The 13,006-nt window shown below is 34.5% G+C and overlaps 2 protein-coding genes across 14 annotated transcripts in view; one reads left to right on the top strand and one right to left on the bottom strand.

The window, feature by feature from the left end:
- LOC124449691 overlaps positions 1 to 13,006 on the bottom strand; it is a 112,604-nt gene that overhangs the window by 23,891 nt on the left and 75,707 nt on the right. Inside the window, exons 1-13 of one of the 10 annotated variants that reach the window (XR_006949485.1) lie at positions 8,715 to 9,005; positions 8,466 to 8,557; positions 6,939 to 7,615; positions 6,754 to 6,817; positions 6,464 to 6,509; positions 6,313 to 6,354; positions 6,117 to 6,212; positions 5,588 to 5,662; positions 5,365 to 5,454; positions 4,975 to 5,173; positions 4,253 to 4,411; positions 3,880 to 3,986; positions 3,101 to 3,207 (exon numbers count right to left, since the gene is read on the bottom strand). Coding sequence is in view for 1 of the 10 variants with exons in the window: in XM_047000657.1 (XP_046856613.1) it covers positions 3,128 to 3,207 (80 nt within the window). In the remaining 9 variants the exon portion in view is untranslated. The other 9 variants (XR_006949484.1, XR_006949489.1, XR_006949487.1 and 6 more) reach the window with 9 other exon arrangements.
- Positions 9,887 to 13,006, top strand: part of LOC124449669 (serine/threonine-protein kinase/endoribonuclease IRE1-like) — a 100,239-nt gene continuing 97,119 nt past the window's right edge. For 3 of the 4 annotated variants that reach the window (XR_006949479.1, XR_006949478.1, XR_006949477.1), the window contains exons 1-2: positions 9,887 to 10,007; positions 10,496 to 10,602. The gene's annotated coding sequence lies outside the window, so the exon portion shown is untranslated. The remainder of the gene's footprint in view (positions 10,008 to 10,495; positions 10,603 to 13,006) is intronic. The other variant, XM_047000622.1, reaches the window with a different exon arrangement.

The raw sequence follows: 13,006 nt of genomic DNA, 5'->3' as shown, positions 1-13,006 counted from the left end.
TCATACGTAGTCGCACAGAAATCTAAGTATAACATCGGACTGAATTGTAAGAGATATTCTATATACATGCACTTGGTAAGTATGTAAGATTTATAACTTATGCAACGGTACACAAAACACCTGCTGAAATTTAATATCCACTAAAGGACCACCTTTCACTGGAGGGAAAACGAACGTACATCGTAATCCCATTTACTTCCAAAATCGAAGGGAAGTGTCAATAAACAAATATTAACATTTTCAGAAAGCAATTTTAATTAAATTAAATTGAAGCATTCGTATGTAGTGTACTATGATATCATAAAAAATTGCTATTCTCTTCTACCCATAAACTATACGTCATAAAAATCATCTTCTTTACTTTTAAGACTTCTTTCAAATGAATGATTTTTAAAAAAATTCGTTTTTAAACTAGACCACATATATTTGCCAAAAAATTATAACTGAGGACATACTTATCTTGAACATACGAATAGCCATAAATGCCTTTCCTATTACAATTTACAATTTGAGATGTTTACGTCAAAAATTACTTAAAAATTATAACTAAAAAATGGGCAATTCTAACACAAGAACAGTGTATTGGGAATCGAATAAAGACTAAATGGTACCGCTCCTAAAAGATGTGTGTGACATTTTGGTAAATTATAGCTGTTTGAAATAAATTAAACAGATCATAGATTTATCAAATAATTCAGAAATTATATCTTCCGAAGATTGTCAGACGGTCAAAAATGGTTCATGTTCACGTTAACTTTATCGGGAGCACGTACTCTAAACAAGTTCTTTTACAAAATGAATTTTGTTTTTAGTTTTGATGATTGTATATAACATAAAGTACAACTTTGGTCCCTTGCTAAAGTCACTGATTTTTTTAGACTTAACCGAAATAAAAAATCCGTAATGGAAAAACCTGAATGGTATAAATCAAGACCGAACACAAAGTCACGAGAACTTGGAGAATACTTAACAGGAAGAAACCACTAGGTATTTTAGGGATTTTAGTCATGTCTGTCGAAAGTGGGCTCGTCCTATAAATCGATCAAGATACCAGTCCCACGTTCGTCATCTGAGCGTAGCAACTACTCGCCGTAACTACAGCGCATGCCTTTACTATATAAACTTTCTACCTGCGCATAACACCGGAATTCCGCCCTGAAAAGAAGTGCCTCTTGAAGGAGGTAACCCATCATGCCCTTAACGTAACTTAACCTAGTGCATGTCGCAACTACGGGTGACCTCCAACCGGGGTGGGTTGTACTACTCATGCATTATAGCGGATCCAAGAGTGCCTTAATAGTCACTGCAGAAGACCGTTCATGAAATTGGCCAACTACCAGGACTGCATGCTTTTACCATACTAAGGGAGAGATATTTTTCCTTTACACCAGAACCACCATCTTTCCTTTATCTTCAATAGGTCTTGCTCGCTAGATCCAGTCTCCGATAGTCTTCTTACAGATGCTATTTGCATCCTCTACGCCAAGGTACAATTTGTACCCATTAACCACAAGTAGAAGTTGTCTTCCTTTGGCCAAACTTCACTTGCATTTCCGATCTAAGCTACATATTGTCCTATCTATCCTTCTGTGAGGCAACGTCCGCGGCAAGCATGCGTAGCTTCTTAATGCCGTATATTCACACAGAAGCTCCCGAAGATAAATCGAGTAAAACCGACACAAATGCATGTCAATAACAGGCTAATAACCGCTAATACAACTTCACGTTTACTAATTAAGACACAAATTTTACTAATGAGCACTGAACACAAATAATTTTTCGAGTTAAACTGAAAACTTTTAAAACCTCTTAATGAAGGATATTTTTGAATTGCAGGGAAAAAACTATCATGAAAATGTTTATTTAATTTCATACCTGCACTGAAAAAATAGCCCTATAGTGGAATATACTGCGCACCACGATTTGTTGTGGCTTTTGCCCTTTCTGTAAAAAGACATGGCCTGTTACCAGGCTAAACTACGTACAAAGCATAATGTAAACTCACGGTTTTCAAGAAATCCGTTGCCAAGTTTAAGGAAAGGACGATCAATCCTACTTTCCTTTATTACCATGAAGTGAACGGATGCTGAGCACGTGAAATCATTCAGAATCAAAAAACAATTTTTGTCGTTGTTGGTACATCCATCGTATCCAACTTTCCGGCTACCTGACAAACATCCCCGGTTTCGTGTCAACGACAGCAAGCACAGAAGCAAGATTGGCCATTTCTTACAACTGTGCATGTCGTCTACGACATGAAAGCGGAAACATCGACAGTTTTTCAGAAAAGTAGGACTTTTGGTTTTGTTTTGCATGCTGAAAAAATTCCATGTTTTTATTAGGAAAATTTTTTAATTAATTAATGTAGAAATTGGCTGGTCGATGGTGGCTTGGTTTTAATCATCTGCAAAAGAAGAAAAATTATTTATAGTGACTTTGAGGATTTGCGGGAATTTTTGCTGTTGTAAATAGTTTAGTAAGAATACTATTCTTACCATGATATTATTGATATATCGTCGTTTATACTTCGCTTGTGTTTAGGATTGGCGGATTAACCAGTGGGAATCGTACCTTAGATATAATACCCTGAATAGTAACGTTTTGAACTGCCATAGTCTAATAGGTCAACAACTTCGGTCATATTCCAATAGAACAAGGACTTGTTTATGGACATAAAAGTTGAGCTGATGGAAGCATTGCTTAAGAGCAACATGTTCTATTTGCGATTGCAGTATTTGATGTAGACGGATTGATGGACAAAAGATGTCTCGTGTTTTCTAACGTCATTAAAGTATATACTGTCCCATCCTTGATCATTGTTCGGAGGACTTCCCAGCTAGCAAAATCATGTTGTCTCAGCGTTGTACCAACGTTCGTCGAACGTTCACTCAACGTCGGGGACCAACGTTTTTTTGTGAACTCGTAGGAACGTGGTGGCGACTTTAGGATGAACGTTGGTATGTAACGTATTTTCAACTTAAGCCGACGTTTATACAACGCTCATACAACGTTTATCCGACGTTCATTTAACATACAATAAATGATGCATTATTTGTGAAATCATAAAACAGCCTTTCCAATGATACGAGCTAAAGTTTAATTTCCGTATAATCAACTTTTAATTCATCTATTTTGCTGTGCGTGTTTTAATATACATATTTACAAAAATGCTAATTAAGCCGATTCCAATAAGTTGCCTTTTCGGACCTGCAAGAAAATAGCATTTATGATTATTAGAAAATGGGAGTCTATATATCATTTTTATATGTCTTACCACCTACAACAACATTGACATATTTGTCTGTAAAAGATGCCATTTAAATGGAAAACTGAATCGTCTGCTTTATGTATATCTTCTAAATTTAATTTATATAAACATATGGATCAAAGTATTTTTTACTTTTATTCACTTAAAAGCAATCGAATGAATCCATTTATATGAATGCCACTTCGTACGTACGTCGGATATAAGAAATTATCTCGCGCTACAACGTCATCTCATACACACGAGAAACAAAACAAGTGAACTAATCATGCAGTTTGAGTTAACAAAATTTAAAACTTGCACAAATCTAATACCTGCACTAAAATGAACGTTTTTAAAGGTACGCATTATGTATATGTGTCCATTCCATTTTGCTTTACTTATAATTGAAGGACAATGAAAGACACATGCTCACTTTCTTTAAGTGCACATGCCAATAATGTTATTTTGTATTTTTCTCCACTTACACAGACAAAAAAATACAAATATGTTAACTAAGAGATTACGGAGTAAAATAAGTTGAGTTCTCCCTGTCTAAGTTGAGAAAATCAAACAAAGAAAAAATGGCATCTATATACTTTACCCAGCAATCTATGATGATAATGACATGTTACCTTAAATCTGGAACCACCTTGCTTGCCTGGAGCATATTTTAAAAATTCGGCAATTTGCTCTTCAACGTTGGCCTCGCTGCATCCTTTATGAGCTTTGAGGCAGGCTTCTAACAAGTGAAACGAAACAGATAAGACATACTTTAAATAAATTGCATAGATAAAACACTAAATCATTTTCGTAAGCTGAATGATAAGCAACAATTCATTATAGTGACATATGCAAAACAGTTTAATGTATTAGCTTTTAAAACTTGCAATAATATTCCTTATGACAAGGAGCAACATAAATGGCTGTTTTTCCAATTCATGAACGAGAAAAAAGAGACAAAACATGGTACAGCTGCAGCAAACATTATCGTCTAATTGTGCTTACTTGTTATAACTTTGCAGAGGACAAGGTGTTGAAATGGTCGCTTGACTTTCTGCCTTTTAAACTATATTGGGACCATAGATTATTTGTTCCCAGCTTTGTCATAACTCTTCTAACACTGTTTGCACAGGTGCATGCGCATAGTGCTAACAAAAACTGCAGCTAGTAAAGAGAGTAAAAGATAAATTATATGGAAAAGTTCAATTTAGACATATATATATAACCATTTTGATGTCTAATTGCAAAATAAAACTATCCAAAGTGAATGGTGAGAGCATTTAGAAAGACCAGTTTCTTCGTTAAAATTTTTCAGCCCAAATAAAACGACACACTCCTAAGAGCCGTTTGAAGTATCGTAACGTATTTATATCAACCAGAACACGACAATGCTCTCACGAAAAACACGATGTTAGATTCATATAGTTTAGTCAGATAATCTAACCCCCTAACGTCACGAAAATCGTCATTAAAATTACGTTTCAGACTTTGACAAACGTGCATGTTTTTAAGCTTCAAACACAAATGGTAGAAAAAAGTCAATATTATGTTACGTAATTGCAAATGAAACAATCATTTTTAACGTTTCCAAACCGATAAAGGGGAAGAGCTATGCCTTCCTTTGTCACATTTTTTTACGTAACACTTGAAAGAGTCATGCATAAAATATAGGCAGTAAAAATAAATATTACTAAATACGTATGGGTGGTTATCTTTCCAAAACTTACCAACTTTCTTCTGGACTTTTCTTCATCAAGACTAGAAGATAGGTCCTCAAGTTCTTCAACCAAATCTAAAGGATTAGGTAGAACATCTTCCAAAATTTCGTGCTCGTCTACACCTTTCGCAGCGCTTAACAGAGCACGCAATATTGACAACGCTTCTTCTTGCTTATTAATTAATGATTCCAGTTTGGTGAAGACTTATCTTTGGAAGCATACAAGATAGATAAGAAAATACTAGAATAACTTATGTATAATATACGTTATATCTTAAAAATATAAAACCTTACAACATGCTAACAAGAAAATTCAAATAAAACTCGCATCAAATTGCTAATTGAATACGCATACATAATAACAACGCTATTAAAAAACTATATACTGTAGAAAAGGTACCATTAATGTTTGGTTGAGAACGTCTTCCTGCAGGTGTTATGTTCATAACACTTGTCGAAGGCGTTTAGTGCGATGAAAGGTCATACGCATCTGCAAAGCAATCATGTGTTGCAGTTAGTTGTGAAGAAAAAAAAACATTTCAAACGACACGAAATGAACGTAAACAAAAACGTAACAACAAGACATGCGATAATGAATTGTAAGAAAAGCTTGCCTAAGATACCACTGTTTCGTTGAGAATGTCTTTCTCTTGTTGTGCCAGTTGTAGGAATTCCTCGTGAAGAGACGTTGCTTGTATCTACAGAGAAGACATGTACTGGGTTTAACATATATCTTTATTGAACGCACGAACGTCATTTAAATTAAGGCACTACAATTTTCATAAGTCAGAAACAGAAAGATGACTAAAATAAAAACCTCCAGAAAGTTTCATTTAGTGGTTTGATAGCAAACGCTGAGAATTAGATATGAACGAATGTATTTTGATTAAATCGTGGGGAATACAACTGCAATTTTAACTATTACTAACATTTTTTCAACTAATTACAACAACATTTTAAAGGACCAACGCCTACAGCACCTGTAGAACATTCATAAGCCCTTTAATGCAACGATGGACGTTGAAAAACAGTAAATGTACAATACGAATGTTAAAGTTATTTAAAAAGAATCAATTAAAATTATTTCAACATTTTAGACGACATATTATATGAAAGTTGCTGATTAGTGAGTTCTGATGACAGAAAACTTACCACTACACTGAGACGGTGTCCTACTAGTAGATGGGGAAGTTAGTACATGAACCTTTGTGTTTAGGATTTCTGGTGCTGGTTCATCGTCATATAAATCTAGATCAACATTATATTAGTATGAAAAGAGAAATTTTATACATGCATGTTTCTGTCAAAAAATTGTCCATTTGTACAAGGATTATAATAGCGCTTATACCTTTTTCTGCAAGGGAGATCAGCTCGCTGTACTCCAGCAAATCTAAAAAGCAAAATCACTCATTAGATTTAAATGCAACGTAGAAATATCTGAAAAACTGCAATCCTTTGAATAAAGCAATGGCCTATTGCATTGCAACTACAGTACTTACTTCTAGAATTTGTTGATAAGATTTCATTGACGGCTGAAAGAAATGCCTGTAAACAAAAGAAACTGTATGAATTCTGTAGCTTTCCACCTGTCAACCTCCATTAAACTCCTAGGTTTTTGCACAAATGTAGAGGGGATAAATGGTTTAAGCTCCACAAATTTTTTACTAACAGCGTCTACATGGGCAACAGACATTTTAGCAGCGCGATTTCCCCTCATCCAAACCATAATCAATTTACGCATAACACCCAGACACAGTTGATGCATGTAGTCAATTGGAAATTGTTTTACCATATCAACAGGCAAGTGACAGAAAGGGCTAACAAAGCGATGATGTTCTTCTTGTATCTGCTTTCTAAAAGAAATATTAGTGCGCAATTTTATATTATTATTTTGAGAGTAAGTCACTAGACCAAGTCACTTCCCTTTTTGTGTACACTTGTCATAACCAAAATAATCAGTACAAGATTTTGTACCTTTAGCAAGTGCTCTTGCAGGAGCATCACAAACAATGCCCCTTACTGTAACAGTCAGAATCTTTTCCCCATCTTGGACTCCCCTCTCTAGAATACCCTTCAAATCTTCTATAAACTCATCCAAAAACTCCAAGTCTTTTGGCTAGGAGTCACCACATGTTAGGACAAAAGGAAACACTACAACAAGTTTGATATTCAAAATGGCACACAACACTGGCGATACATTTTTTGCAGAACTTTTAAACAATGAGTACTCATTCACTTAATCAACTAACCCATCTTGAAAAGAAACATTTAAACTATCATCTTCAAAATCAGAAGAAACAGAAAATGCATCTCCCCAATGTCTGCATTCACATGGACCAAAGAATTAGCTTTTCCAAGGCAAAAAGAAACATCTAAAATATCAACTTCACCAGAAACAGCACGGTCATTTTCCCCAATATCACAATCATTAATACCAACTTTCGAAGAGAAAGAACTTTGTTTAGGACTGGCAATGGTTCAACTTGATTTTTGTAAAGGTTGTGAATGTTCATGGTCATTATAAAAAACATTATTGAACAGATTACTACAGCCATCATCATTAGGCATTGCATCACTGCATCTTAAAACTTTATTAGCAGTAATCCAGTTTTCTCTGTATTGCGCCCGGTCATGTTTCATTATGATATGAACTAAAATAAATAGTAAAATGCAACTGTTACTCTATTTATTTTTGATTGATTTAAACATATCCTAATGTTACAACCCATTCTCCCTAAGTGCTGGTGATCACAACATTTAGAAAAATGTTTTAATAAAAAAATGATAAGTCTCATTCACAGGTCATGGTAACTTATATGTCTCCTCAACTATCTGTAACCTATTCTCTTCTTTACATGCATGTATCATACCTAATTTATACATAACCCTAAAATTTTAAGTATAACATTATAGTTTACTTGCTAACAACAGCAAATGAAAAATGTTCTAAGCAACTAAATAAAAATAACTTAACTGACATTGCAAGCTTACTAAAGAAATAAGCAAAGTTAATAAACCAATCTAAGAGATAAAAAAGTGGGTTGTAAACTACATATTGTCTTGAATGCAATAATTGGACAAACGATACTTACTAGTATTATAAAGCAACCATGCATTGTTATGAATAAACATTCAATTACATCTTTGTAAAACTATATCACTGTTTAAAAACTGCTGTGATTTGCAATAGAAAGTACAACTATTTTAAAGTTTAAGGCTACCTGATGCTTAATCAAAAACATTTTGTAAATCACATAATCACATAACCTCATGTTAAAAAATATTAATCATCACCGCTTATCAGTCAGTCAGTTCATATAATTCCAGATATGCTAAAACGTGATATTTACGTAAGATTTCAGATATAAAACAGAATTTTGACAATGAAATTCATACGATTATACATCGGGAATTCAATGATCACAAAAAATTGTAATCATTAAATTTGATAAGTAATTTTTGAATTATAAACATCAGTCGCGTGACTGATTTGACATGTACCTTATATCCGCCCCTGCATGTTATGACAATAACAACCATACGTACTGATGAAAACCATATCCAAATGCTGTAGCAAGGTGTAGTGATATTATCTTTATAAAATAAAAATAGAAATTAAAACTACGTACAAACTAAGCTTAGTAAATTTGTTTGTTCCTACACCAATATACCCGGACTCATAAAGTCACGGAAAAAGGAACATACGACAATCTCTAGATTATAAAGAATGTAAAAAATAAAGGTACTTACCACAATTTTTACGCATTGAAACATATTCTAGATCATAACTGCCTCTAAACTTGGAAAGCGAGCTGTGCATTATCTTGCCTTGGCCACTATGAGGCAAATTTGATTCTTGCACGAGCGATTTTCAAATGAACACGAACGCCGATATTTTACAGGTATCGAAATAATTTTGATGTCACATTGATTTAAATAACTTTATTTATCCATGACAGATATTTGAGATAAGTAAAACGTCGCTAAATGTCTTAAATATTCGAAAATCCATGTTTGTAAACGTTATCCGCCAAACATTTCTATAATAATTTGTATCTCCAGTGGTAACCGGAAGTGCATTTTGCATATATAATTAGGCTTTACATTTAAAAAGAAAAGCTCAAAATAATTCGCGATTTCGCTGCCAAGCAAGAAACCCGATGTAGTGTTCATCGCAGAAACATAGCTTACATGATACTTGTAATCTTGAGGTATCTGAGTATAGCAATGTTTATAAAAACAAAGCTTTTGGACCACATGGAGGTGTTGTATATGCCTATATATAAAAAAATCTATTCAGTTTACAGTTCTTGACTAATTTAGTTCGACCACGTTTGAGGCTTTTTGGGTTAAATTTATGCCAATAAACTAGTTATAAACTAATTTGTTAATTCAATTACAGCAATGGACATTTTTATATTCTTGGTGTGAAGTCGCTTTGAGTTGTGCTTTTAATAAACTTAACTTTTGCCATCTTACGGATCATTTCTAACTACCAGAAACAGCTTGAAATATAGATAAATGATACAATCAAACATCGGACATGATCTTAACATATCTTTATAGTTTCTACAATAAGAATTCTATATCAGCTTTCCTTCATTTAATTTATCAGAATATAATGTAATGTTATCTTATCAAGGCGCGAGATTTACTTTTCCCAACATTTAAGCCAACGAACGCCTAGTTTGTCTTATTCAACTTAAACAAGCAAATGAAACAAAAGTTCCACAATCTGATATTGTAAATTTTCATGTATAAGACGAACTCTTAATTATGGAGCTAAGGTTTTCTTTAACAAACAACTAAAATGCCAAGGAAACGGTAATAAAATTCAGACATGTTAATAAACACAATAAAAATCATAAGGCCGTATCTTTGCTTTACATAACAATAAACTTTTAATGTTTTAAATTAAGTTGCACAAAATAATTTGCCACGTATCAACTCAAAGGACGCAACCATTTGTCGCTTAACTTATCAGAACGTTAAGTGATTTGAAAGATCGAATGTTCAAAGTTTTGAGCCATCAACTAGTAAAAGGTTTGTAAAAATAAAGATGAAGATTCATTGTATGTGTTAACGATCTGTAAATGAGATCTTAAATAAAAATTGCTCGTCATATTTAATTGATAAACTTTTAATAAATATTGGTCACACCAAAATACTATAAAATATACATCATAGATACCCGTAGCACTTTGCAATCCTGTAATTGTACACCAATCAAACCAAGTTACAAATACAAACATATTAACGTTCATGACATATAATTGTGCAATGATATTGTGTTATTCAACAGGCAAGAGTACCAATAGTATAAAAATAAAACAGACATATCGAGCTGTAGTTTTTTACCAATCGCTCCCAAAGTACCTTAAAAATGGTATAATGTAGTATAATTTACACTTCTCATTTCTATTGATGAATTTGATCCAAATTGAATTCAAACTTATAAAGAAAAATAATAAAAATTATAAGGCCGTATCTTTGCTTTTACATAACAATTAACTTTTAATTTTTAAATTCAGTTGCACAAAATAATTTGCCACGTATCAACTCAACGGACGAAGCCATTTGACGCTTAAGAAATCTGAAAGATCGAATGTTCAAAGCTTCAATCGTCGACCAGTAAAAGGTTTGTAAGACAAAAGACAATGAATTATCGTGTGTGTTAACGATGTATAAATGAGATCTTACATAAAAGTTGTTTGTCAAATATAATTAATGCACTTTTAATAAATATTAGTCTCACCTTAGTACTATAAAATTACATCATAGGTAACCGTAGCAACTTGTGATCCTGTAGTTGTACACTAATTAAACAAAGTTACAACTACAAACAATTTGCTTACCAAAAAATCACTGTCATCTGAAGGAAGGCGTGTTTATCATAGTGTGCTTGCTTGCTAAGGAATTTAAATTGCTTGTTACCATGCAATTACATTTATCTTTGGGTGCGGACAGTATATTTCTAAAATATGTGTTATTTCATTATACTTGTGATAGTATGAAATGACATTTATGAATCAGGAAGGAAATTTACTTTGAAATTGCAAATGGACTCATGATGTCATCATTGAATATTTTAAATATCTAATCGTTTTGTCGTTTTGTGACGTTGCAATTATCTCTTGTTGGGCTGTTGACGAATGCTATACATTAAAATTCATAGCATTAAATAAATAAAACTGAAAATCTTTGATTTCTGATTTGAAAAACAGAGCTTTTGGACCACATGGTGGTATACAGCAGAAATTCTAATATAATTCTGCCACGCTTGAGGCTCTTCTGGTTAAAATTAGACCGATTAACTAATTATAAACTAATTATTCAATTCAATTACAGCAATGAACATTTTTGTATTCTGGGTGTGGAATCGTTTTGACTTATGATTTTGATAAACTTAACTTTTGCCACCTTACGAGTCAATTCTGATTATCAGAAACAGCTTGTCGTTAAATATACCTAAAAGATACAACCAAACTTTGAACTTGATGTTAACAAATCTTTATACTTTCTACAAGCCTACAACAAGAATTCTCTATCACCTTCCCTTCATTTGATTTATCAGAATATAATGAAATGTCACCTTATCCAACTGTGAGATTTACTTTTCCCAACATTAGAGCAAACAAACGCATATTTTAGATAAGACTTAGTCTATTTCACGAAATGAAGATCTTGTAAAGTATATATTGAGAGACAAAATACAGAGGTCATTCGTTTACGAAGGACAAACAACAATAACAGTTGGGTCCAGGCCCTTTATTAATCAACGATTATCCCATTATGCTCTATCCACCCCTAAGTCTTTTCTAGTGTAAGAAAGCGTAATATAAAGTTGTTCTTTGATATTTGTTCCTCCTCTCAATTTTCTAACAGCCCTTTCTTGTTGAAATCGAGTAATCTGTGTAGAGTTAGTGGTTCTTTCTTGCTAGGCTTGGTGGTCGCTGGTGTAGGTTCTCTGGCATCCTCAGGTATGTTGGTTGCGTTTGGTGAAATTCCATCTGCGGTATCTATGTTCGGTAGTGGTGCTGGCTCTAGGGTATCAGTCTGTGTCGTCGGTCCTAGACGTGGTAATGACGATGTTGGTTTTCTGTTGGCTGGTGTCAATTTGCTGGGAGTAAGGTTCTCCATTGAGACTTTTGGTATCAGCAGCAGGTCCGTATCAATAATACATTTGGGTGGCCGCTCTTGTACAGGTGTGAATTGCCGGAGAAATTTTCTGTTTCATAGTGTAATTCTGTTGGACCCGTCGACTATGACGCGGTATTGATCGTGTTGAAGGACTTCGATGCCTGTTCCAGTCTTGTCCCATTTCATAGTGCACGGTCCTGTTTGGTTCTGTATTCTTACGTGATGTCCAGTGGACAGAGGTGGTAATCTTCTTGTGTGTTCTGACCAACGTTCCGCCGCTCTCATGTGCCGGTTTCGTAAAGCCTCCTCTCGAGCATCGAGTGTTTCGCTCCAGGTTGCGTGTGGCCTATAACGGTCGGGGGAAATTGGTATGAATTTCTTAATAGGTCTACCAAAGACGCATTGGGCCTGTGATAATTTCGTATCGGTATCGGGCGTGTTACGATATTGTAGAACAGCAATTTGTAAGGCGTTTGTGTTGAGGCTACCAGTGGGGCCGATATTGTTCGTGATAAGGCGTTTCACAGTTTTAACGGCAACCTCCGCGTGGCAATTTGAGTGCGGGAATGCAACGAATGCGAGGCGGTAGTGTACCCCCATTATTTGAGAAACTGCCGTGTTTTGACGGCGGTGAATTCTGGTCCATCGTCAGTAGCGCATTCGTTCTGGGATCCCAAAGGTGGTGAAGACGCGACGTAGGCAATTGATTAGTCCGTCGCAACCGTCTTTGGCTCGTTCGATAATAGGCCAGTTAGAGTAACGATCTACGATTACGAGATAGTTGGATCCTTTGTAGTGGAAATAATCCGCATAGATGCACTGGAAGGGGTAGGCTGGTGAGATGGTTGGTGTGGGTGGTGCGCTGGGTTGGGATGGTGCTATCCGGTTGTAATGGTTGCAAT

This window comes from Xenia sp. Carnegie-2017, unplaced genomic scaffold (genome assembly GCF_021976095.1).
Source record: "Xenia sp. Carnegie-2017 unplaced genomic scaffold, XeniaSp_v1 HiC_scaffold_23, whole genome shotgun sequence".
Classification (NCBI taxonomy): domain Eukaryota; kingdom Metazoa; phylum Cnidaria; class Anthozoa; order Malacalcyonacea; family Xeniidae; genus Xenia; species Xenia sp. Carnegie-2017.
The sequence above is the reverse complement of the archived record's forward strand: the minus strand, read 5'-3'. Positions and strand labels throughout refer to the sequence as shown.